The sequence below is a fragment of the Trichechus manatus genome, unplaced genomic scaffold (assembly GCF_000243295.1).
Source record: "Trichechus manatus latirostris isolate Lorelei unplaced genomic scaffold, TriManLat1.0 scaffold00024, whole genome shotgun sequence".
In the NCBI taxonomy this organism is placed as follows: Eukaryota; Metazoa; Chordata; class Mammalia; order Sirenia; family Trichechidae; genus Trichechus; species Trichechus manatus.
Genome location: NW_004443960.1, coordinates 2,186,751 through 2,209,658, shown reverse-complemented (window position 1 = coordinate 2,209,658; position 22,908 = coordinate 2,186,751). Strand labels below are relative to the sequence as shown.

Below are 22,908 nucleotides of genomic sequence, written 5' to 3'. Positions count from 1 at the left end.
AGGCCCACGGAGGCCACTCCCCGGGCAGACGTCTTCAGGAACCGAGAACACCCCGGCCCAGACCAAGCGTTTAAGGGGAGAAGAGGTTTACTTCACGTGGTTGACAGCCCGCAGAGGCTTACTGTCACAAGGACATTAAAGAAAGCACCACACACCGGCCAGGCTTGTTCCAGACGCCAGCTGCCCCCTCCCGGGGTGGGGCCCTTCGATGGGAGCAGCAGCCTCAGAGTGACGGGTCGGGGGCTTGGGGGACCCTCCAGCTCCGGTGAGCTCTCCTGAGAACAGACCAGCCGGGGATCGCTCCCTGGCCATCAGACAGGAGGGCAGCCCGGAGGAGCTGGGCTCCCCAGGGCGGCCACCTTCCCTCCCCACCAGAGAGGGTCCATGGTGGAAGGTCCCCCTGTAGCAGCCACAGTGGCCGGCGAGGCAGGAGGAAGGGCACGCGTGCAGGTTTGCGCAGGTGGGGGTCAGCCCTTAGAAGGCCCCAGGAGGGGGACTGTCTGCCCCCAGCGCCAGCTGGAGCCCCGGCCCCCAGCTCTGGCTCAGGGCCCCAGAGGAGTCAGCTGCGGGCGCCGGAAGTGGCAGGCTGGCTCCAAGCTGGAGCCAAACCTCAGGCCCTGGGCAACACGCCCTGCCTGGGGCTCCCAGAACCACCTGGAGCTCAGGTGTGACGAAGGTGTGCAGGTAGGAGGCGGGAAGAGGGGAAGACAAAGAGGGGGACAAATCAAAGCCCCCAAACCCCGAGAGCCAGCCCTGCCCCCCAGGGTCATATCTAAGACACTGCCATCTCTGCTCAAAGACGGATGGACAGAAGGGATGCAGACGGACATACCTCCCACAGGGATGCAGGCACAGGCTGGGGTGGACAACACGGCCTCTCCAGCCAGCCTCGGCCTCCAGCGCTGGGGAGGATGGAAGGAGCAGGAAGCAGGGGGTTGAGAAACAGTGGTGCCAGCCCCCATGGAGCGTGGACAGTTCCCGGCATGAGCCCACAGGAGTCCCAGTGCCAGGCACTCACAAGGGGGCTGAGTCGTCCCAGTGCCGGGCACCCAAAAGAGGACTGAGCCCCAGTGCCGGGCACTCACAAGGGGCTGAGTCATCCCAGTGCCGGGCACCCAAAAGGGGACTGAGCCCCAGTGCCAGGCACCACAAGGGGGCTGAGTCGTCCCAGTGCTGGGCACCCACAAGGGGGCATCCCCCTAGGCCCTACCACAGCCCCTCCCCTCAGGGTGGGCAGGATGGGCTTGAGGGCCCTTGAGTGGCGGGCACCCTGCCTGCCCAGCAGCCCAGCGGCTGTGAAAACAGTGAGGACTGGACCACCCGGGTCCATCAGTCCTTCATGCAGGGAGACACTTCGGGCCCCCCGGGACCCCCAGATGCTGAGAGTGGCGCAGGTTTCTGCGGGTGTCTGGCGGGCGGCAGATGGCAGGTCAGGGCTGTTCAGAAGGCTGACCCCACAGAGCAGAATCTGGGTTCCCTGCCCCCGGGCAGGCTGGACACGGGGCGCGGGGGGCCTGCAGACACCCGTCAGGCTGGAGCTCCAGACCCTGGGCTCAGAGACACGGCGAGGCCTCCCGGAGCCCCAGCGTTCCAGGGATGTCCAGACACCTGTGCAGAGCGGCCGCCAGGGGGAGCCAGAGCAGCTGCCCGGGGCCAGACCCCGGATGCGTGGACCAGCGGAACCGGAGGTCTCGGCACTGAAAAAGTCACTCTGCTGAGCCCGGATGGGGTGTGACGCTGACCAGGTGGGCAAGGCCACCAGCAGACAGACCCGCGGACGGACGGATGAGCCGAGGCCGGGCGGCTGGAGCAGCACAGGAGCCGCCGTGGGCCACCCCGTGATCTCTCGGGGCGTTTTACGACACTCAGGCTGTTATGCTCATTCATAAATACACAACTTTATTTGCTATTTTCAGGGGAAACTTAGGCATTAAACTGTAAGCTGATAAAATACGGATACCTAAAAAAGTATAAAAGTATAAATATCCCCTTGGAATAAATTTTAGTGGATTAAGTCTTAATGTCATTAAATTAAAAAACCACAAGCCTACCTATCACGTCACTGTCCTAAGTCAGGTGCCGCCAAGTGGCCAGCAGCTCCCCAAGGAGCCCGACCCTGGGCCAAGGACGGGCCACCTCCCCCCGGGGCCGCGGGGCGGGTGCGCTCGGCAGCGGCTAGATCTGCTTTATAGAAAGGTTCCGTATAAACGGTGTAAGCCAAACATGTAACAAGGTGTGACAGGCCGTACAAAAGGAGGAGGTAAGCCCTAGAGGCTGGACAACTCGGTTAGCCCGGTCATTGGCAAAGGAAAAGAGAGCGGGGTGAGAAGGCTCCAGAAGCGTGTGAAACTAGAGGGCATCGGAGCCTCTGACCTACGCGTGGCAGCCCCAGCGGTCAGCGTGCACGGCCACCTGGGAGAGCTGGGGCCGGAAAAGCAGAATTGGCCACCCCGCCACGTCCTTCCACCTCTGAGGCCTGCCGCCGGCACAGGGAACTTGGGGCGTGTGAACGGCCGTCTGCGGCAGGGTCCTGGCATGTCAGTGGCTCGCTGGGTGAGGCAAGCCTGTGCAGGCAGCGTGTCTCGTACATCCGAAAACACGAGAGAACTGCATAGTTAGACAAAGGAAACGAGAGAGCAGGCGAGAGAGAGACGTGTGATGTGTGTAAACACCCGGAATTTTCCGAGGAATCCGGGGCTCCCGCCCAGCAGCCTCTCCCCACCCGACGCCACTGCAGGCAGAACAAAGGCACCCACAGACGCTGTGTCACACGAGCCGGTTTATGGGAGGAGGCAAACCTCGGCTCTCTTCAGGCTGGCCGACGGGAGCGACCCGAGTGCAGCAGCACTCACAGGCATTTCCAAAAAGGAAAACAGCTGGCCGTCCACCCCGCTGGGAGAGGGACAGTTCTCTCGCCTGGAAAATACAAAGTGAGGCGCCATGGCTCATCCGTGCAGCTGTGACCGGAGCGTGGCTGAGAGGAAGACTCGCCGCCGGACGCAGAGCCGGGAGGGTGGGGAGCAGGAGACGCGAGGCCGCCTGTCAGGTGCCGCCGGCGAGGCGGAGGGACACGGCCGGCGAGCGCCCAGATTCAGGTGTCCCATAGCGGGCGGACTACCAGCTACTTCCTGCAGGGGCCCGCTGCTCGTCAGGGACTGTTTATGTAGCACCAAGAACGTTGTCCTTTAAATGATCTTCAACGATTAAAAAAAAAAAAAGTCATTCCCAGCAGGTCAGCGGCGCCTGGCAGGTCCTGGGCGGCCTGGACACTGTTCTCACCACCCGCAGACCCGCTCTCTAGAGAAAATCGTCACAAGCAGGCCCCTCCTCACAGCCAGGCCCCCTCAGCGTGGCGGCTGGCTGCATCTCGGGAAAAGTACGACGTTTTTCGCCTGTCAATACTGTCTTCACATCCTTGAGCCCCGCTCTTGCAATATCTGAAAAAGACCAAGGGCAGGGGGTGAAGCAGGCCTGGGTGAAGTGCGGGCCTGGGCGCAGGCGGCCTCCATCCAGACACAGGCCTGCCATGCACCAGCCACACCCACCACCTGGGACCTCAAGGCCCCTGGGTCTCCTCCAGACCCCACAGCTCACAGGCGCCTGGACAGGGCATCGGTCTGGAGGTGGGACAGCCCACTGGGACCACAGACCCTTCATGCCAGCCCACAGGCTCCTCCCAGGGCAACTGTCCTCAGAAAGGTGTGGGCAGCTGTGAGAAGGAGCCAGCAGACCCAAGACTTGCCCTCAGGTACCCCAACCTGCTCAGAGGAACCCCCTCCTTCCCTCCTTCCCCGACACAGCCACTGCCAGCACCGCTCCCTCCCCTCTTACAGACTCCAGGCCTGCTCCTCCTGAAGCCACCCAGTTCACCGACGCACCCCCTGACCAGGTGCGGCGGGGACCTCTTGTTCTACACCCCCCCAGCCTGCCACACCATCACGTCCAGAGGCCTGTCCCCTCTGTCCCCACAGCCTGAGTCTCTGAGCACACCAGGGCTGCTTGGGTGTGCTGGCCTCCCGACTGTGGCACCGCTGTGGGGCCTGCCCCCACTGGTCCCTCCACAGTGATCTTTGCGGGGGTCGCACGGTCCACTCCCTAGGGCCAGGCAGCACCCCTGCTCGGAGAGCTCACTGAGGCCCTCCCTGCTGAGGAACCTGTGCCCAACTGCAGGGACCAGCGGCCCCTGTGCACCCCAAGAGCGCCCCACATGCGGGCAGGCGGGCTCCAACCCCGCAGGGCTTCGTCCTTGGGGCTGTTCTCACGGCTAGTCACGCCCCCAACACCCCCTCACAGCCCAGACCCCCTGGAGTTAGGGCTACAGCGGTGCGTGGTGGATGGCAGACCTTCCAAAGATAACCGGGAGTGGGAGCCCGCCGAGCCCCCAGTGCAGCAAGCACAAGGGGACAAGCTGCTGCTGCGCGGGCCCCCAGACCCAGAGGCCTCGGGTGAGAGACGGGCAGAAAGGCAGCTGGCTGGCGGCTTGTGCTGAGGGACACCCTGCTGGGACCAGGCTCCTGTTGTTGACGTGAGTCTCGCCGGCTCCCGGTCACTTTCGAAGTGGCGACCAGAAAACCACACGGCTGCCGCGGGACAGCGCCGGGCTAGCCCTGGGCTCGGCCAAGTGCTCTCCAAGGGCTGGGAGGCAAAACCCAGGGTTTACCTCAGCCGTTAAAAACACACGCACCGCTTGGCCTACAGCTGGACAGAGCCAGGCAGTGACAGCGCCATGGCCCACCGACCTCTGGTCCGCCCGCACACTGCCGGATGCTGTGTCCTCAGGCCCACGGCTGGCACGCACCTGCCCCAGGCTCTCCTGCCTGCTGAGCGCCAGGTGGGGCGGCAGCTGAGAGTCCCCATCCCACAGGCCTGGTGGAAGCAGGGGGCTGCCACAATGATATGCTCCCCAGGAGGGCACGGGCCTCAATTTCCGTTTGTGAAACGAGGGCGCAGACCAGGGAGCAGCCCCGGAGCCCCACTAACACTCTGTGCAGCCAGTTATAGCCTGTTCGGCCAGGCCCTGCTGCACACTGCCCGCAGCCCCAGGCACGCAGGGCCGGTGGGTCGTCAAGTCTCCATGACAGGGGGCTGGAAGGAGGCCCAGAGACCACCACATCCGTACAGCGAGTCCCTCTGCCCTGGGGACGCCATGAAGCGAAGGACGCCCCTCAGGTACAGGGCACGCTCACGACCAGGCGGCTCCTACTGCAATCTACAGGCTGAGCGCCTAGGACAGGGGTGGCAGGGTGCGGTCTCTGCCAGCTCCAGGCGCTAAGGTAGGTGGGGCCGGCAGTGCGGGTCAAGAAAGGGGACTGCGGAGCACGGTGGCCTCAGGTCGCAGGCTCACCATGACCTTCATGCTAGTTGGGCTCATTGCCACGGGGACCCAGCTCCTCCTCACTCAGGCGGCAGCAGCAGCAGGAGAAAAGAGGCTTGGTCAGGGAGGGGCGGGCAGGAGGCAGGGGGAGGAACCCGCCAGACTGTCTCGGCCCATGCAGGCAGCAGTGCGACGCACACAGGGTGGGTACAAACTCTGGAGCAGGTGGGTCCAGCTGTGCGGCACAGACCCCTTCTGCTCGCGGGGCATGGGCCCCCCTGCTCGAGGGTGCAGACCACACTGGAGAAGAACACGGTGGGTGCAGGGTCTGTACCCACTGACCCTCAGCTCCAGCCTCTCCTCAAAGGTACCTCGCTGGCCGGGACCCCTCTAGGCATGGTGGGCAGTGACCCCCGGCTGCACTCAGTGAAGTTCTGGGTTGCTCCCACCCAGCCCCACAGTTGAGAAGTCTGACACCCCATCTCCCACCGTTTCTGGCGTGAACTGGGGAATGCTGGACGGTTCACACCGGGAGGCACAGCACCAGGTGGCGGCCATGGGAGCTGTGACCACGGAGCCACGAGCTCTGGAGGGAGACCTGAGTGGCTGCCAAGGCGGCTTCCAGCAGGGGCGGCGGCCACAGGAGCAGCCACGCGGGCGGCCGCCCTGGCTCCGGACGTCAGTTCCACCTGCAGGGCTGCCTGCTTCCTGCACGCTCTTCCGCAACACCCGAGCCTCCACCTGGGCCACGCCCCACGCTGGCCCCTGCAGATGCCCACCCTACCTCCCGCTCTGCCAAGGACCCCCAGGCTTGAGAGTGGGCCACAGGAGTCTCTCGCCCCTGGACAGCGGTCGCTGCCCCGCCCCTGCCACTTCCCTGTCCTTCACCCTGAGGCACCTAGCGTACTCAGGAAACCAACCCCACAGGGACTGGCCAGGGCCCTCCCCGTGGGTGCAGCAGTCACAGACACTGCTGGGACCCTGCTTCTACATAGCCCCCCACAAGCAGGCTGACGAGTCCGAGGAGGGCTGCGTACATGGAGCCTTGAGCCACTTCATATCAAGGCTGCCCCTGGGAACAAGGACCTAAGTCGCCCGAGAAAGCAGAGGCTCCACTGCCCGGCCCCACAGGGCCTCAGTGAGCCCTCAAGCCAGGGGACCCTTGCTGACAAGTGAGGCAAAGTCACCGGACAACAGGCCCGAGAAGCATCACGACCAAAGGCAGCAGCGCATCACAGCTCAGCAAGAACAGAGGAAAACGAGCCCCTCAGGACTTGGCCTGCCAACAGCCCCCAGCCCAGGGAGGCCCCCGGGAGAGCGCAGCCACCACACCCACCTTGGCCTTCTCACTGGGCTCGCTGGCCGTGCCGTACGGCGTGTTGTGCAGCTCCTTGGAGACGACGCACAGGAACTCCGCCTGGTCTTCGTTCCCATAGTTGTAAGAGGAGCCAATGCTGACCAGCTGGGAGGCAAGGGACAGGCCACATGACGTCCCTGGGGCAAAGCTAGCCAACAGGCTGCCCTGGGCCCACGCAGCGCCCCCACCCCGGGCCCACGCAGACCGCCAGCCGCCCACCCCGGGCCCACGCAGCGCCCCCACCCCGGGCCCACGCAGCCCGCCAGCCGCCCACCCGAGGCACTACCACCAGTGCAGGGCATGGCTGGGACTTCAGTTAGGGGAGCACCATGGCCTCCACAACCCACGCAGGGACACCACACCTGGGACAAGGGCTGACGTCCGGGAAGGCTCTCAATGAACTCGTGGGAAACAGACTCCCAAAACATCCACATGCACATCCATGTTGCACGCGTGTACGTGCGCGCACACACACACATGCTCGTGCACGCGCATGTAACCACAATCCCAGGGTGTGTCGGGACAGGCTCACCTCTCCTCGGTGGGCCTCCAGCATCCCTCTGTCCCAGCGTCTTAACTGGGCCCAGGGGACGCTGACCCGGCGGGGGGAGCAAAGCAGGAGAGGGAGGAAGGCACAGAAGCTTCCTCCTGGACAGCGCACACACACACACACACGCACGCACGCACACGTGCCAGGCCGTGTGTGAGAGCCCAGGAGAAGGCAGGGCCTGCAAGCTGACCTTCAATGACCTCGAGGACAGGCCTCAGGGGGTGGGAGGGGAGCCCAGCAGACAAGAACGAGGACAGGGCTTCCTGAGTTTGGGAGGCGGGTGCAGGGAGCCGTCTTCCCCCACTTCTCAGTCCGTGTCCACCCATGGCCCGGCTCTGGACACACCGCCTCCTGAGGGCCGTGGAACCCCTGGCCTGGCGCCTGCTGGACTCGGGCCGAGGCCTGAGAAGTCCCTCTGGCCAGGCACCCCCACGTGGCCACACCAAGAGCCAAGCGCTTTCCAAATGCAAAAAGGAAACCACTAAAAGGGCGGTGAGGATGCTGATGGCGGATTATTGAGCCAGAACGCGGCTGCGGTCAGGGAGCAGTGCGCGCAGCAGGCCTGCGCAGGGCGGGGGGCGGGGGGGCCGACGGGGGGGGGCCACCTGAGGGAGCCTGCAGGGCACAGGCAACAAGGGGGAGGGGCAGCCTGGGCTCTGCGTCTCCCAGAGGGGCGGCCTGAACACAGTCCAACTGGTGCTGACGGCCAGGATCTATCAGCAGCTGAGGCCGTCACGGGTGCCCCGTGTGGGGTCCGCCTCCTCACCTGCTCGAACTTCCAGCCGTCGGACATGGTGGACACCATCTGCGTCAGCTCCTCCTCCTGGCACTGCAGCACACGGTACACGTGCTTCGCCGGCACCTGCGGAGGGCCAGGGTCAGCGGGCAGCCGTGCCCCGCACCCTACACCACGGCCCAGCGCCCGGCACCTGCGGAGGGCCGGGGTCAGCGGGCGGCCGTGCCCCGCACTCCCCCACGGCCGGGAGCCCAGCACTCCCATCGCCCAGGTTCAGGTCACGATGCCCAAAGCAACCTGGACACATCCACAAATGCAAACCAAACAGCCCGTAGCAGCTGCTGCTTTCTGCTTCCTTATGCGCTTCCAAAAATATTTCTATTTCCAAATTGCAAAATAAAATGAGTCATCTTCCTAGAATCCCAGAGCACCTGTGGCTTGCTATGAACGTGTGAGGACACTCGCTTTTGTTCCCCAGCAAGTATCGGGGTGAGCCCAGGTGAAAAGCCACGGCCTTTCCCACCCCCCGCCACTGGCCAGCGCGTGGGGCCCCGAAGCAGGGTGAGGGCCTAGGCTGTGTGGGTGCTGGTCTCCCACCCTCCCCACCTGGCCACCGACCAGCAACCTGAAGTGGCGGGGCGTTAAGGCAGTCTCTTTACAGGGCTCCAGGCTGGCCTGGCTCCCAGAGGGGAAGCCCACTATAGCCGGGGCAGGGCGTGAAAGTGTCTTAAGTGGACTGACTCTCCTGAAGACGTGCGCAGGCAGCATGCTGCCCACTCAGCTGCCTTCTTCCACAGGAAGGGGATTCGCAGGGGGATCAGCTGCTGTGCTCCCAACCGCAGCGCTGGCCCGGGGACAGAGGCTGGCGGGTCTGAGCTCTCTGCAGAGTGTGCCGGGCACAGCTGACTTCTAACAGTGTCAGCCTCGTGGGCCTAGGCACTGCTGGCTGTGGCAGCCACGGACGGGCGAGTGAGGGTCAGCATCACAGGGGCACATGGCACCCAGGGAGCGCTGGCCCCACCCTCTTGCCCAGTAAATGCTGAGGTTCTCATCATGCTGGCAAAGGGCCACACCACAGGCCCCTCTGCCCCCCCTTAGCACCAGCTCCCCGGCCCTCCTGCCCCAGCCTCACTGGTCCCTGCTGGCCGCCAGCATGGCTGGGCCTGTGCCTGCCCCAGGCCCCTCTCACCTGCTGCTCTCCCTGACGTCCCCACCAGTGGGGACCACACCACCCTCCCCACCCCGAGCTCCTCCTGGGCCTTCCTTTCCTCCACGGCCCTTCTCACGCCATGACGCCCACGGGTTACAAGGCCCCTGAGGGTAGGCCGGGCCTGTTTGGCTTGGTGGGCCTCGAAGCAGCCTGCGCACGGAGCTGGACAGACACCTTTCGTGCCAGCCCCTGTGGAGGGAGTGGCCTTAAGGGACAGCTGGAGGTTGGGCTGCCAGGTGGGCCTCGCCTCAATCCAGAGCCTCCCTTAGAGGCGAGGCTGAGTCCTGCCCACACACCTCACCCCGGAACTTTCCGGAACATGAGTCACTGGCTCACCTGTGATGTTTTGCTGTCTCGTTCTCTAATTCTGTCCTTTACAAGTTTTATTAGTGAGGTGATATTGTAAAATTCCGCTTCCTCCAACACCCCTGGAAGAGAGGAAAATAACCATCATTCCCACCAAATCAGAGGCGGGTGACGGGGGAGCGCGGACTGGTCGATGCCCGGGGAAGCAGGGCCCTCAGACGGACGGGCAGCCAGGGGAGGCACCACCACCTGCGCATAACCAGACGCGCAGGAGAGGAGTGCGTGCCGGCGGCGGCCCCCAGCGCCCCGCCGCAAGGGGTCCCGACCTGCCAGCCGTGTCTGAGAGCCACTGCTGCCTGGAGGGAGGGGGGGAGGGGGAAGGGGGTCCACACAGCCCTCGTGCCCCCCGGAGAATGAAGGCCTGCATCTTTGAAGCAGGAGACTGCTGTCCGCACAGAAGATGCGGGGCAGAGTGAACCATTAAGACCCTGTGACTGCCCCGCCCAGGAAAGCCCAGGTGACCGGGGTCTGCCACCAGGACCCACCCCAGAGGGGAATGGGCCAGAGCGCAGGTGTTGTTCCCATACCTTCCTCAGCGAGGTCCTTGTTGACCACCAGCTTCCCATGTCGCAAATAGTTGAGTACGGGTCCAAAATAGGTGGGGTCTCTGTCTATCAAGTAGGCACCGGTTTCATCCTGCAAAGAGCAAAGCCCAGCAGCGTCAGACCAGGGAGGAACGCGGTTCTGCACCTGACCACGGCCAGGCCACGCTCACGGGGGCTGGGGGCAGGGAGGAGGTTCTGCACCGGACCACAACGCCATGCTCACGGGGGCTGGGGGCAGGGAGGAGGTTCTGCACCTGACCACGGCCAGGCCACGCTCACGGGGGCTGGGGGCAGGGAGGAGGTTCTGCACCTGACCATGGCCGGGCCACGCTCACGGGGGCTGGGGGCAGGGAGGAGGTTCTGCACCTGACCACGGCCGGGCCACGCGCACAGGGGCTGGGGGCAAGGAGGAGGTTCTGCACCTGACCATGGCCAGGCCACGCGCACAGGGGCTGGGGGCATCTGGGCCACGTGCGTCTCCTGGGTCCACGACCAGCGCAGTGCTCTCAGCACAGGAGGGCGCCCACCACCATGCTGAAGCTCCGGCCATGGAGGCCTCAGTTCCCAGAGTCTGTTGCTGTATCAGGTCTGAGCCAAGTTCAAGCTGTTTTATGTTGAAACAATCTGGGCTACAGGGCCCCTGGGAGTCAGAGACAGACCGACTCAGGCATCAGCAGCCCCCTCCCCAAGTGTGAGGACAGAGTGGGGCAGGGGTCCTCATTAAATACTTAAGCACTAAGTCTAGTGTTTCTTTTCAAATGTCTTTAGGGTTGATGTATATTTTTACAGCCAATGCTGAAACAAAAGAGAGCCCTGGTGGCACAGTGGTTAAGTGCTCGGCTGCTAACTAAAAGGTTGGTGATTCGAACCCACCAGCCACTCCAAGGGAGAAAGATGTGGCAGTTTGCTTCTGTAAAGATTACAGCCTTGGAAACCCTGTGAGCAGCTCTACTCTGTCCGATAGGGTCGTCATGAATGGGAATCGACTCGACGGCAGTGGGTTTGGTTTGGTTCTGGCTGAGACAAGCGGGCCAAACGCTGGCTCCTTGGGATGCAGGGGAAATGCTAAGGAAGCAATCTTAAATATAGCTTGTACAGTCGAAAAGAAAGCCTCCCAACTACATAACTATAAGGAGTCCTGATGGAGCAATGGTTAAGAGATCGACTCAAAGGTTGGCGGTTCAAACCCACCCAGCAGCTCCTCGGGAGAAAAGACCTGGGGATCTGCTTCCACAGAGATTCAACTATTGCCGTCCAGTTGATTCCAACTCATAGCAACCCTACAGGATAGAGCAGAACTGCCCCATAGGGTTTCCGAGGAGTGGATGGTGGATTCGAACTGCTTACCTCAGGAAACCCTATGGGGCAGTTCTACTCTGTCACCTGAGGTCACTATGAGTTGGAATCACTTGACAGCACCCAACAACATAGGACTGTAATACACGCTTGGTACGTAAACTGTGGGAAAGGCAGAAAGGAAGGGAAGGGAAGCCCTGTTCTGTCACGGGGCCCCGGGTGAACGTTTTGGTGCCCTTGTTCTTCGGACCACTGCTCACACGGCCGCGCAGCGCACCCACCCGAGCAGCTCTTCTCCCAGGCCTGCGCTAACAGCTGGACCGTGACATCCGTGAGAGGGAAGTACAGCTCCCAGGTGGAGACGCCACTGCGTCCCAGGCCGACTGCGTGTGCCCCAGTGCCCTGCTCCTGGGCCGGCCGGTCAGCTTGTGCCTCGGGAGCCGCCCCTCCCGACAGGAAAGCGAGGCCCTGCCCCAGGGCCCTCTCTCGTAACCGCCAGGGACACCAAGGCCATGGCCCTTGCCACCTCCCCACACAGTCCTGGAGGAAAACCCAGGTCAAGTGAGCCGCGACAAAGCATCAGGGGCAAAGGGCAGGGCTGCTGGTCCCTAAAAGGCCACACCCCCTTTACACAGCCACAGGTCCCGAGAACACCATAAAGAGCCAGTCAAGAGCGCCACTCCCACGCCAAATCCCAAATGGGAAACGATTCTACTTATACGCCTCGCTGTGCCTGACCCCCTGGAATCGCTGTCTCGGGCCAGCACAGGCTCCAAGTGCGACCCCGTGTGGGCAGCTGTGCATGGATGGGCTATGTCTGCGTCCACAGGTTTCTGCGACGGTTTCCTCCCCAGAGATGCTCCAGCCATAGAAACCAGCAAACAAGCCCTCCCGCCACCACAGTGCTCACGGTGGGGTGTGTGCTCGGGGAAGAACACCGGCAGATGGAGACCTGAGGAGACGCGTGGCCACCCAGGTCCTCCTGGACACCCCGCCCAGCGGTCTCCTCCAGCCTTCGGGACCGGCAAGCCCTGGGAGCAAGGACCGGGCCCCGGCTCACGCCGCACGCCACACGCCGCCCACCGCCCACACCAGCCAGCTGTCCCTCAGTGCCGCTGGCTTCCTCAGCCCGTTGCCAGGAATCACCCACACCTCCTCCCTCTCCCTTCTGCAGCCCGTGGGCAGCGAGGAGGCGCTGGGCTCACTGCCCCCAGCAGTCGCCACCCCAGCCTGCCTGCGAAACCAGCCACAGGCCTGAGGCCCGGCCACGGGGGCAGAGGAACTGCCTGGGAAACAGGAGTGGGGGCGAGGCTGGTGCCAGCCACGCCTGGGGCGTCCTGAGCCCTGTCCCAGACACACGGGTCACTGTGCTGCGACCTTGGAGCCAGGGGTCCTAGGCTTGAAGGCGTCAGTCAGGTTTCCTGCAGGAAAACACAGCAGCCGCCCAGGGTGCTGTGCCCTGCCTGCCCTCACCCACCTGTCTTCTGTCTCCTCACAGTGGCCGGGAGCTGCAGGTAGGAGAGGAGCCTGGGGGAAGCCAGAGGACAGGCCGGGGCGTGCCTCTCAGCCACCCTCTGGCCCTCAGGCTGGCACCCCGGCACCCCAGAAGCTCCACGGCCTGGCTCCATGAGGCTGATAGTGACTGAACACATTTAAGAGACAGGTGTTAAAGATGATTTTTTTTTGAGACCTCTCCTTTTTTTCTTTTTTTCTTGTGCTTTCAGTGAAAGTTTACATTTCAAGTTAGTCTCTCATACAAAAATTTACACACACATTGTTATGAAACCCTACTTGCTCTCCCTAAACTGTGACAGCACACTCCTCCTTTCCACCCTGGATTTCCCGTGTCCATTCAGCCAGCTCCTGACCCTCTCTGCCTTCTCATCTCACCCTGGACAGGAGCTGCCCATTTAGTCTCATGTATCTACTTGGGCTAAGAAGCACACTGCTCACAAGTATCACTTTATGTCCCCAAAGATGAATTGTGAGGGGGAGAAAAAGACATCTTTGGTACATTCTCTTTCTAAAAACAAATACAGTAACAACAACAAAACCTGCTAAAAGCGGTCTCTGTTCACCGTCACGACCCAGCACCAGGCCCGTCCATCATCTTCCTAATGCCCCTCTATAGAGAAGAACCGAAGGCTCAGAGACGTGCGTTCACCTGCCCTGAATCACACGGCAGGTTAAGTGGCAGGCAGAGGCAAACTCAGGCTGAGTCCCAAGTCTATCTCTTTCACCAAGGGACACGGCTCCCTGTCACCACAATGCCACCACACCAACCCTGGGCCGGAGCTGCCCAGGCGCCCTGCAGCCCCAGGAGAGCCTCCTCAATGGAAGAACAGGAAGGAGCGCGCGGGGCAGGAGGGGCTACCGGCGGGCGCCTCCCCCACTCCAAGGCTCTTAGCTGGGCGGTTGCTGGCAGGACAAAGTCCTTGAACCAGCAGAGGCAGGGCTGCTAAGAGGGTCAAAGTGGTGAGAAGGTTCTGGAGAGGAGCCATCGCACCTGCTCACGGAGCACTAGGGGCACGGCCACACAATGGCCAGCAGCTCACACGGCCCGAGGCCAGCCACTGCGCCACCATGCACCTCGAACCCGGGGCCGGCAAGCGTGTTCCGGGAGGGGCCACATGGCAAATGCAGTAGGCTGTACAGGCATACGGTGTGACTTCTCAACACTGCCCTCCCAGAGCAGAAGCAGCTGAACAGGAGTTGGTGTGGCTACACTCCAATAAAACTTTATGTGCGAAAACAGGCGGGTGGGCCACAGTATCCTGACCTCCACTCTAAACCAAGCCCCGCCATCGGCTGGGTGAGAGCAGCCACCAGCCTGCTGGGCAAGAGCAGGGGCGGCTGCATTTGCATTCAGCAGAAAAAGGAACTCCCAGTAGCACGCAGCCACTTCCTCCGGGCCTGCGTGACCAACGGTGAGCACCTCTGGAGGCCACATGTCTGCTGGACACCCCGACAGCCTCGTCCACCAAAGGCAAGCCCTCCTCTCAGGCCTCACCGCACAGGCTCATGGGCTGGTGCAGACCCGGGGGCCCTGCCAAGAGGTGCCCCCAGCTGGGGCACAGAAGGGCTGCGGCCTCTCTTGGGAGGGGACCCCACTCAGGCCCCGAATAAGCCACGTACCCGTGGTCAAGGCTAAGAACAGCGTCCAGGGTCCTGTCCTCAACCAAAGTGCAAAGCGAAAAGAGTCAAATGTCTCAGCCCCAGCTGGGGGTCCAGCTATTCCGGGTGTTCTCAGAGCACAGGGTGCTCATTCCAATCTGGTGAGGAAGCTCTCCCTCCAAGTTAGTAACTCCTCTCGCTGTGTTCCGAACCCTAAAGCTGTGGCCAACACCAAACGCCCCCCAGCGGGCACGCGCAGAGGACTGCACAGGGCCTGCCTGCGGGAGCACCTCCTGGCTGCAGCACCCCCAAAAGGCCCATCTGCCGCTGCCACCGCACCCCTGAAGCCGGAGACGACCCTGCGCACATGCCCAACGCTTGCGTGCAATCAGCCTCCTTCACTGCAGGGCGGAACCTCCTTAAACCCTCCTTAACCTGCGAGTTTCCAACCACAGGGCAAGCAGCTGGCTCCCTTTACCTCCTGAAGCACCCCCACACTCCTGCGGGGCTGACTTGGCAACAGACAACACCCTCACTGAACAGGCTGTGGACGGCACCGTGGACTGGAGAGGCATCAGCCAAATGAGTCCCACAGCACGTGTTTACAAAGCACTTAGCACAGGCGCCTGGGAGGGAGGGAGGGGCCAAGAGACACAGGACAGCCGACAGCAAGACTGAACGGCTCCCAGCGTGAAATGCGCCCGGCGTGAAATGGTGAAATGCGCAGCCCAGCTGCTCCCGCTGGAGGAAGTCCCAGGAGGAAGTCAGCACACACACGTGGGCTGTCTAGAAAGACCCTTTCAGGGAGGTGGTGGCCCTGGGCCCGCCCTCCACACAGAGGGGCATGGTGGGCAGGCGTAAGAAGATGAGGGGAGCAAGTCGGCCACCGAGCCAGTCGCAGCCCTGGCAGAGGCGCAGACGTGGGGCTGGGCAGCCTCATGTGCCGGGCACGCAGCTCCCGACTTCGGGCCGCACAGCCACCCTCCTAACAACCTATCCGTCAACTTCCGTAAAAAGCGCTCCTCCTCCCCTCTCACATGGCGGCGCTGCGGCCGCTCATCACAGACACCCAGCGTTTAAAAGCGCGCTCTGGAAGCCGCCCACACGACTCCCGAGTGACCTCCAAACTCCACCAGGTTCCTGGAAGGTTCCGCGTCTTTGGTTTGTGGGAACTCCTCCCCCTTGGGATCTCCCCGCCCAGCCCCTCGCCGAGCCCCAGGCAGCCCCTCGCCGAGCCCCAGCTCCGAGCCCCGAGCCCCAGGCAGCCCCTCGCCGAGCCCCGGGCAGCCCCCTCGCCGAGCCCCGAGCCCCAGGGAGTCCCCGAGCCCCAGGCAGCCCCCTTGCCAAGCCCCGAGCCCCAGGCAGTCCCCTCGCTGAGCCCCGGGCCCCAGGCAGTCCCCGAGCCCCAGGCAGGCCCCTCGCCGAGCCCCGGGCCCCAGGCAGTCCCCTCGCCGAGCCCCAGGCAGCCCTCGCCCAGCCCCGGGCCCCAGGCAGTCCCCGAGCCCCAGGCAGCCCCCTCGCCGAGCCCCGGGCCCCAGGCAGTCCCCTCGCCCAGCCCCGAGCCCCAGGCAGCCCCCTCGCCGAGCCCCGAGCCCCAGGCAGCCCCCTCGCCAAGCCACGGCGCCACAGCCTGCAAGCCCAGGTGCGCGCTGAGCGCAGGCGCCAGGTGGGCAGAAAACCTTCCGCCAGGGCCGCGCTGCAGTTCAGGAATGGGGCCATCGGCCAGGTATCCGCTCATTAATCCCGATGGTGAGGTTTACCCGTGAATCAACATCCTGTTTGTCTGCCATCATGTAATTAATGGCGCCCCATTCCCCCCAACACCCCTGTCCCTCTACCCTCATCCTCAGATCCTTCACTCAGGGTTTAATAATCTAGGAGGGAATCTCCTGGGACATTCTTTCATCACAACAACCAAAAAAAAAAAAAAAACCACACACACACGAAATCCGTGAAGTAAGCCATTGCACTAACGTGATTATGTGAGGCAGCATCACTCCTGCCGGCAAAGTCACACCGGGACTAAATCCGACCCTTATTCACTATCAGCTGCTTTAGGAGACAGACCATCTGCGGTGTTACCTTCAAGGACTAATTTTTGGTTTTACCACTTGGAAATCAAACGTCATCGGCTGGATGATGATGAAAAAGGGAACTGCCAGCACAGGTAGATTCTGACAGACCAACCACCTCCCTCAAAGCATTCCTATTACAGGAAAGCACAGTTTTTTTAAGTAGTTTTAAGAAACATCAAAATAAAGAATCGACTTAGCCGTGCAAACTCAAGCTAATGAGCCTCTGGATCGATTGTTCCAGAGCAGAACACAGACACTGCCTCAAGACAGCCCAGCGGACAGGAGCAATTTAAAAGCTGACTTGACAGGCAACCCAGGAGGGCTCGCTGAGAAGAAATGCAAGTGAGCTCCTCCGTTTAAAAAGAAAAACAAGCCAGTAAAACACACACCCACACTGTAAAAGGAGAACCACAGCTAACAAAGGCCCGTTTCTAGCCGGGAGACGGCTGTGGCCTTCTGGGAGGCCATTCTCTAAGAGTGGGGAGCAATGGAAATAGCGAGGGGCGGGGGGCAGGAGTGCTGGCATCTCAAACCCCCCTTTCTGACGGGCTGGGTGGTTTTGCGGTAACGTAAAGAGTCCTCATTTCCTGATTAGAGGGTTATGGCACATTGAGGAGGGTTTCTGTCAGGCTTCTTGAACTCAAAGAAGGATCTGAGCCTTTCTGGGAAGCCTCATGCTCGGCTGGCCAGGCATATAGCCAAGTGCAATTAAGTCGGCTCAACTGAAAGACCCAGTAAAGTTAGCATAAGGCTTGGGAACTGCCTGGAATAAATATAGGTAACGATTCTTCCAGCAGGGCCTCTGCTGAGTTTCAATCCTGTCCCGTTCCCAAGAGACGCTCTCCCTCGGCCACACGGTTCTGGTAAAGCAAAGGTCATGATCAAGATAGTTTCTATTACAATCTGCACAACAGTGGGAGCCTTTAACTGGACGAAAGACGAGCTGCAAAACTCAAAATTCCTAGCCTTCTGCGAGGGCAATGGGAAAACTAAGTTAATCAGAAAGGGATTTCCCACCTGCCCCCTGATGGGGCCCTCCAAGCCGCCCCTCAATATGAGCAATATTCCCTTGGAAAAACCACCCCTCTGAGAGCGGCTACGTCCCTAAGAGAACGGAGCGCCAACTCTCTAAATGCAAGTCACCCGGATCAGCCCCCGAGCCAAACGTCCGCAAGGTAAGGAGACGAGAAGAACGCGACGGCTGTCGTCCGTCTGCAGAGCCAGGAAGGACACTGGGACGGGGAAGAGCGGGAGCTCACACACCCGGGGCGAAAGGGCGGAAAAGTGGGTCCGCGGCAAAGTCCAGGCTCTGCGGAGCGACGCCCCGAGGAGAAGCGCCTGGGGATCCTCCAGGGCGGTGGGCGCCGGGGCACCGCCCTCTCCCTCCCCGGCCCAGGACGGGGCGTCAGGGGTCCGGGTCGCCCTGGTGACGACGGAGCGCGGGGCTCGGAGCGCGGGGCGGGGGTGCGCGCGCGGCGCGGGCGGAGCGGCCCCGACCCTCGCGGTTGGCCCGCGCGGCCCTCACCTTGTCCGAGTCCAAGTCGGGGTCGGCCTGGCACAAACGGTACAGGAAGGATTTCGGGTCCCGGCACAGCGTCTGCCGGGTGGTGAGGAAGTAGGTGCCGCCGACGTTGAGCCGGACCCACTTGGACACGCTGCCGGGGCGCTGGGTCGGGACGCCGAGCCCCACGCTGCAGCGGCGGCACAGGCCGCCCCCCAGCCCCGCCCCGAGGCCGCCCGGGGCCGGCAGCAACAGCTCGCAGTGGTTCTCCGCCATGATCCCAGCAAGCCCCGCCACAGCTCCCCTCCACCGGAAGCGTCCGGCCTTTAATACGGTCCTCTAGGTTCCGTCCCGCCCACGGGTCCGCCCTCGTAACGCGCCCGCCCCGGCGTCACGCGAGAGGCGGAAGTTCCGGTCCGGAAAAGCGATAGGCTGTGCCCCCTTCCGGCCGGAGCGGGCCATGGCGTGGACCGGGGTGGGTTAGCAGGGTTGGGCGGCGTGGACGCCCGACTCCCGATCCGCGACCCCTCAAATGAACACGAGCCACGCCAGCGAACGTCTACACCTCTACATGCCTATTTTATTACAAGACTACTGAGCATACGTGGAAAATTCATCATCCGGTCACTACATCTAAAGCACAAATACTTGGGAAAAAAAAGAAGAGAATAAACAGATTCATTAAATTATATGATTAAATCATTGACCAAATAGAAAATTTATATAATAAAGCCAGAAAAAATGTTGTAAAATATAGTTTACAATAATTATTCACATTCAAGGCTGTACATCAATACATACAACAACGTGGCCTCGAACATGAATTCAATCCAAATAATTCATATATTAGAATTTAAATAACACAGACTGAACTAGAGGCCAACAAGTCAGCAAATAACCTTATAGAAGAATAAAATACAAAAGTGTATATCCTAATATCATTGCATTATTTGTTTTCATAATTTTTTTTAAAATTTTTGCTTTGCCTGTACATCACAGTTACAGCTACAGACCAGGTAGAGAATATTACACATGTTCTAACTGACTGCCACCAACCTGAACGACAGCTAACACACTATTTTAGGTTGTTAAGGAACAGCTACAGCAGCTCTAAACACTGCCACGATTTAATTTTGCCAACGTCCAATCAAACTCGTGGTCATAATAGAGGCTTTTCACCAGCAAAATGACCCCCGCTCATGTCATTCAGCCAGACAGGTTAGACTAGGGTGGATTACACAGCTATAAAAGGTTTGCCTTTTGTAAAAAGCTCTCTGTACATCAAGTTTGGTGTTTCTTCATATTGAAGAAGTGAGTTACGGGGAAATTCAGGTAGACTGGTAGGCTTGTTCAGTTGTCCACCATGGCTGTCTGAGCTACGGATACAACTCCTCTTGGCTGAAGCAGCATCCTCCCCTGACCAGTTTTCCACAGGCAGGCTGACCTACAACCTTGCCATCTTGGGCCAGTGAGCCTCCACCCCAGCCTGATAGGACGACACTTGCCAGGTATGCTGCCTAAGAAGCAGAGGCCACACCTACTCGAGTCACCTCCAGTTCATGTTAGGTGAAGGGATGAAAAGAAACAAAATGGGAAAAAGTATATGGCAAAATCTCAAAGCCTAGTACCTTCACCCTACTGTCAGAGCAGGTGCGGCCTGTACTGCCTGGTCTGTGGGCCAGCAGGGGGTGAGGGGACCTAACTCTGCATAATTCAACCACAGCCTCTAAGTGCCACCGAGCACAGTGCCCAGATAAACCTGGCATGCATATTTACCATCAGAATCGATGCCCCCTCCCACACCGCCACACACACACACACATACACACACACACACACACTCACACACTCACACACTGAAGTGGAGAAGTTAAGAATGAAACCAGATTGGATGGTCTGGACTTGAGGGCAGCCAGCAACTTTCAGCACTTTGGGCGGGGGGAGGGGGGAGCCCCTAGAGTCAGACCAGCCGGGACAACCATATTCTAAAATGGAAAAACGACCAGGCTGCTGTGCTCCACTGGACCACTAAAATGTTCTGACCAAACCTCACAATTCGAAGAGCAGAGGGGCAAGTACACCACTGTAAAACCCAACCAGTCTACATGGTTTCTTTCTCGAGCATAAAGGCTCTTCTGATTCCAAATAGTCCAATGTACTTTGAGTCAGTATGTGTAATAACAAATCACCCACTGAGCACGTGGCAAGGCCAGTTCAACACTTTGTATCTCTGCTGACTGCGCAGATGTAAATTCAGTACCATTGTGGACACCAAGTACAGGATTCTGAAAAGATGGCCGAGCACGTGAAAGCCGGAGAAAAGGAGAGAACTAGCATGCAGGCACAGCCGGACCCTTCCAGTGAAAACAAGGAGAGTAACTTTCAGAAAGATCTGTCACGGATGGGTTGCAGCAATGACCTTTTAGCATTTAAAAAAAAAAAAAAAGAGCGGGCTTATTCGAACTTTCTTTGGAACATCTGACTTACAGAAACCTATATAAAATCTGCAGGACAGAACTGAGGAGGCTGTTACTGGGACTCTGAGCAGTGAAGCATCAGATCAAGAAGAGAGGGAGAGAGAATACCACCTTTTAAAATGAACAAACTCTTTAACCCAAAAATACCACTTCTAGGAAGCTAAGGGGGAAAAAATACGTGAAAATCAAAGGTTTATAAGGCCATTCATCAGAGCATTATTACACGGTGAGAAAACAAAACCACCCAAGTGTGTCACAGCAGGGAAATGGCCAGGCAGATCGTGATGAAATTTACAACCATTAAACTCTCCAATCTTTAAAACCATGATTTTGAAGAATTGCTCATGACACGGGAAATGCTTAAAATATCAAGGGAAAAAAAACTGGATGCAGAACGATCTACGTTGTATGATCCCAGGCTGGTCAGCAAAGATAACCAGTGTGCGTGGGGACGCATGGCAGGACCTACGCCTACAAGTCCACAGCGGTCCCCTCTGGCGGCGAGCCTCCAGCTGACTTCAGAACACCAACGTGGGCTGGAAGAGACCACAGCTTCACCCCGAACCTCTGGAGGGCCCTGGGGTCTGTGCCAAGGGCTGTCTCATCTGCAATCCTGCCAGGCCTGAGCCACCGATGCCACAGAGTGGCCCAGAAGAGCGCTGGGGCAGGTGAACAGGCTCCTCCCAGCCACCTTTCCTAAAGATGGTTTTAACAGGCTCGAGACGGCAGCCTCACAGCAGCACTACCCAGCAGGGGCGGGATGGCCTGGTGTCCACAGGCACTGAGCATGGTCGTCTGTGGTCCACAAAAAGGAAAAGAACAGCCTCGTCCTAGCCAGCTGCCCCTGCACTCTCCTTGCCTCTCGCTCAGACTGTGGGGATGTCCCTGCCTGCTCACAGACACACGCGTCCTGAATCTGTTATACCTAGGTAACACCCACATTTATTTTTCCATGCGTGCACATCTGTGCAGAGACACCCACATACACATCTGAGAATGTAAGGCAGCTGGGTGCCAGAACTACGGCTCCAGGGAGGGGCTGGATCAAATGAAAGCTGACAGGAGCAAGCACAGGGCACGAAACAGCAAGTGTGGGCCTTCCAAACCAGCGAGGGGAGAGGGGCTCACGGGTGGGAGGACCCAGAGACAGGCTAGCATTCGTCAGCTCAGGCAAAGGGCAGTCCACGCAGCTCAGCGCGCCACCAGCTCCACCCTGACCGTTTCTGAGCCTCAGGCTGACGCCCAGGAGGTAGTGGGGCTGCCAGAGGGGCAGAGGCCAGTATGACGGCCGCCTCCCCTGCTGCCCAGCGAGGTGCTTGAGGGAAATCCTCCCTCACCAGTGGCCTGGCCTGACACCCAGGGCCAGACGTGGCTCATTCCAGGCGGAGGGGAGGGGGCGAGGGAACCTTTTCTGAGTCTTTTGCTCCTGCCACTTTGTGAGAATCTAAGGGAAATCGCCAACTTCTTCTCCCGTGGGGCCTCCAACTCAGAGCCGGTCTGGGAGCCGACCGTGAACACTGGTGTCAAGGGCTGCCTCTGGGGACAACCTGGGACAGAGAGAGGAAGGACCAGCCGAGTCGGCTAGACCACCGAGTCCTCTCTGCCTGAGCAGGGCAAGGAATAAAACAGCCAAGTTCTGGACTGTGTGTATAACAGCAGTACACAGGAAAACCACCCGAAAAGAGGGAGCCACACCAGGTGTGCTCAGGCACAGGTATGTGTGGGGTTCAAACCGGGTGGGCTCAGGTACAGGTGCGTGGGGGGTTCAGACCGGGTGTGCTCAGGCACAGGTGTGTGTGGGGTTCAGACCAGGTGTGCTCAGGCACAGGTGTGTGGGGGGTGGTTCTCGCCTCTTTTACGCAATGGTAACACTTCCTTCCAGACAACATCAGCTCTTTACGGGACGAGTGGCCAGCCCCACTGGGGATGAGAAGCTCGGTGTCAGGCTGTGCAGAACAAGTGGCCACAGCTGTGCAGGACAAGGGCACGGCTCTACCTGCTCGACCCAGGCTCCTCTCAGCCCTGCTTAACCAGCGCGGGCCCCATTAACGCCTTTCAACAGACAGGAGAGGCCGGACGTCTCACTGCCCCACAGGGAGGCCCCAAGGGGGCCTGCTCTGCCTGCGTCTCACAGGGACCACCTGTGACGTGACCAGGGTCGTGCCAGTCAGGCTCACTCCCTTCCAGGTGTGCCGTCCCCTGGGCTGAGATCTGACCGCTTCCCTGACAACCCGCGTCCCCACCTCGGCACACGGCGCCTGAGCCCACACGATGAGGACCAGGACCGCGGGGAGCCTGCAGCCCGGGCCGCGCGGGGTCAGGCTGAGCCAGAAGCGAGGGCGCGCCGACAGAGCACACGGCCGCCCG

General features: G+C 60.5%; 2 protein-coding genes across 2 annotated transcripts in view; both read right to left on the bottom strand.

Moving 5' to 3' along the window:
- Nucleotides 1-1,870: 1,870 nt before the first annotated feature.
- Nucleotides 1,871-18,389, bottom strand: KCTD5 (potassium channel tetramerization domain containing 5). The gene is made up of 6 exons (XM_004373183.2): nucleotides 18,089-18,389; nucleotides 10,061-10,169; nucleotides 9,504-9,595; nucleotides 7,988-8,083; nucleotides 6,651-6,776; nucleotides 1,871-3,437 (listed from the first exon to the last, which is right to left on the bottom strand). Exons 1-6 carry the CDS (start codon nucleotides 18,338-18,340, stop codon nucleotides 3,408-3,410), a joined length of 705 nt encoding a protein of 234 aa, XP_004373240.1. The 5' UTR covers nucleotides 18,341-18,389; the 3' UTR covers nucleotides 1,871-3,407.
- A 2,623-nt stretch (nucleotides 18,390-21,012) lies between these two features.
- The window catches only part of PDPK1 (3-phosphoinositide dependent protein kinase 1), a 31,444-nt gene continuing 29,548 nt past the window's right edge, over nucleotides 21,013-22,908 (bottom strand). Inside the window, exons 13-15 of the mRNA XM_004373407.3 lie at nucleotides 22,627-22,863; nucleotides 21,670-21,799; nucleotides 21,013-21,077 (exon numbers count right to left, since the gene is read on the bottom strand). Of these exons, the coding sequence (XP_004373464.1) occupies nucleotides 21,013-21,077; nucleotides 21,670-21,799; nucleotides 22,627-22,863 (432 nt within the window). The remainder of the gene's footprint in view (nucleotides 21,078-21,669; nucleotides 21,800-22,626; nucleotides 22,864-22,908) is intronic.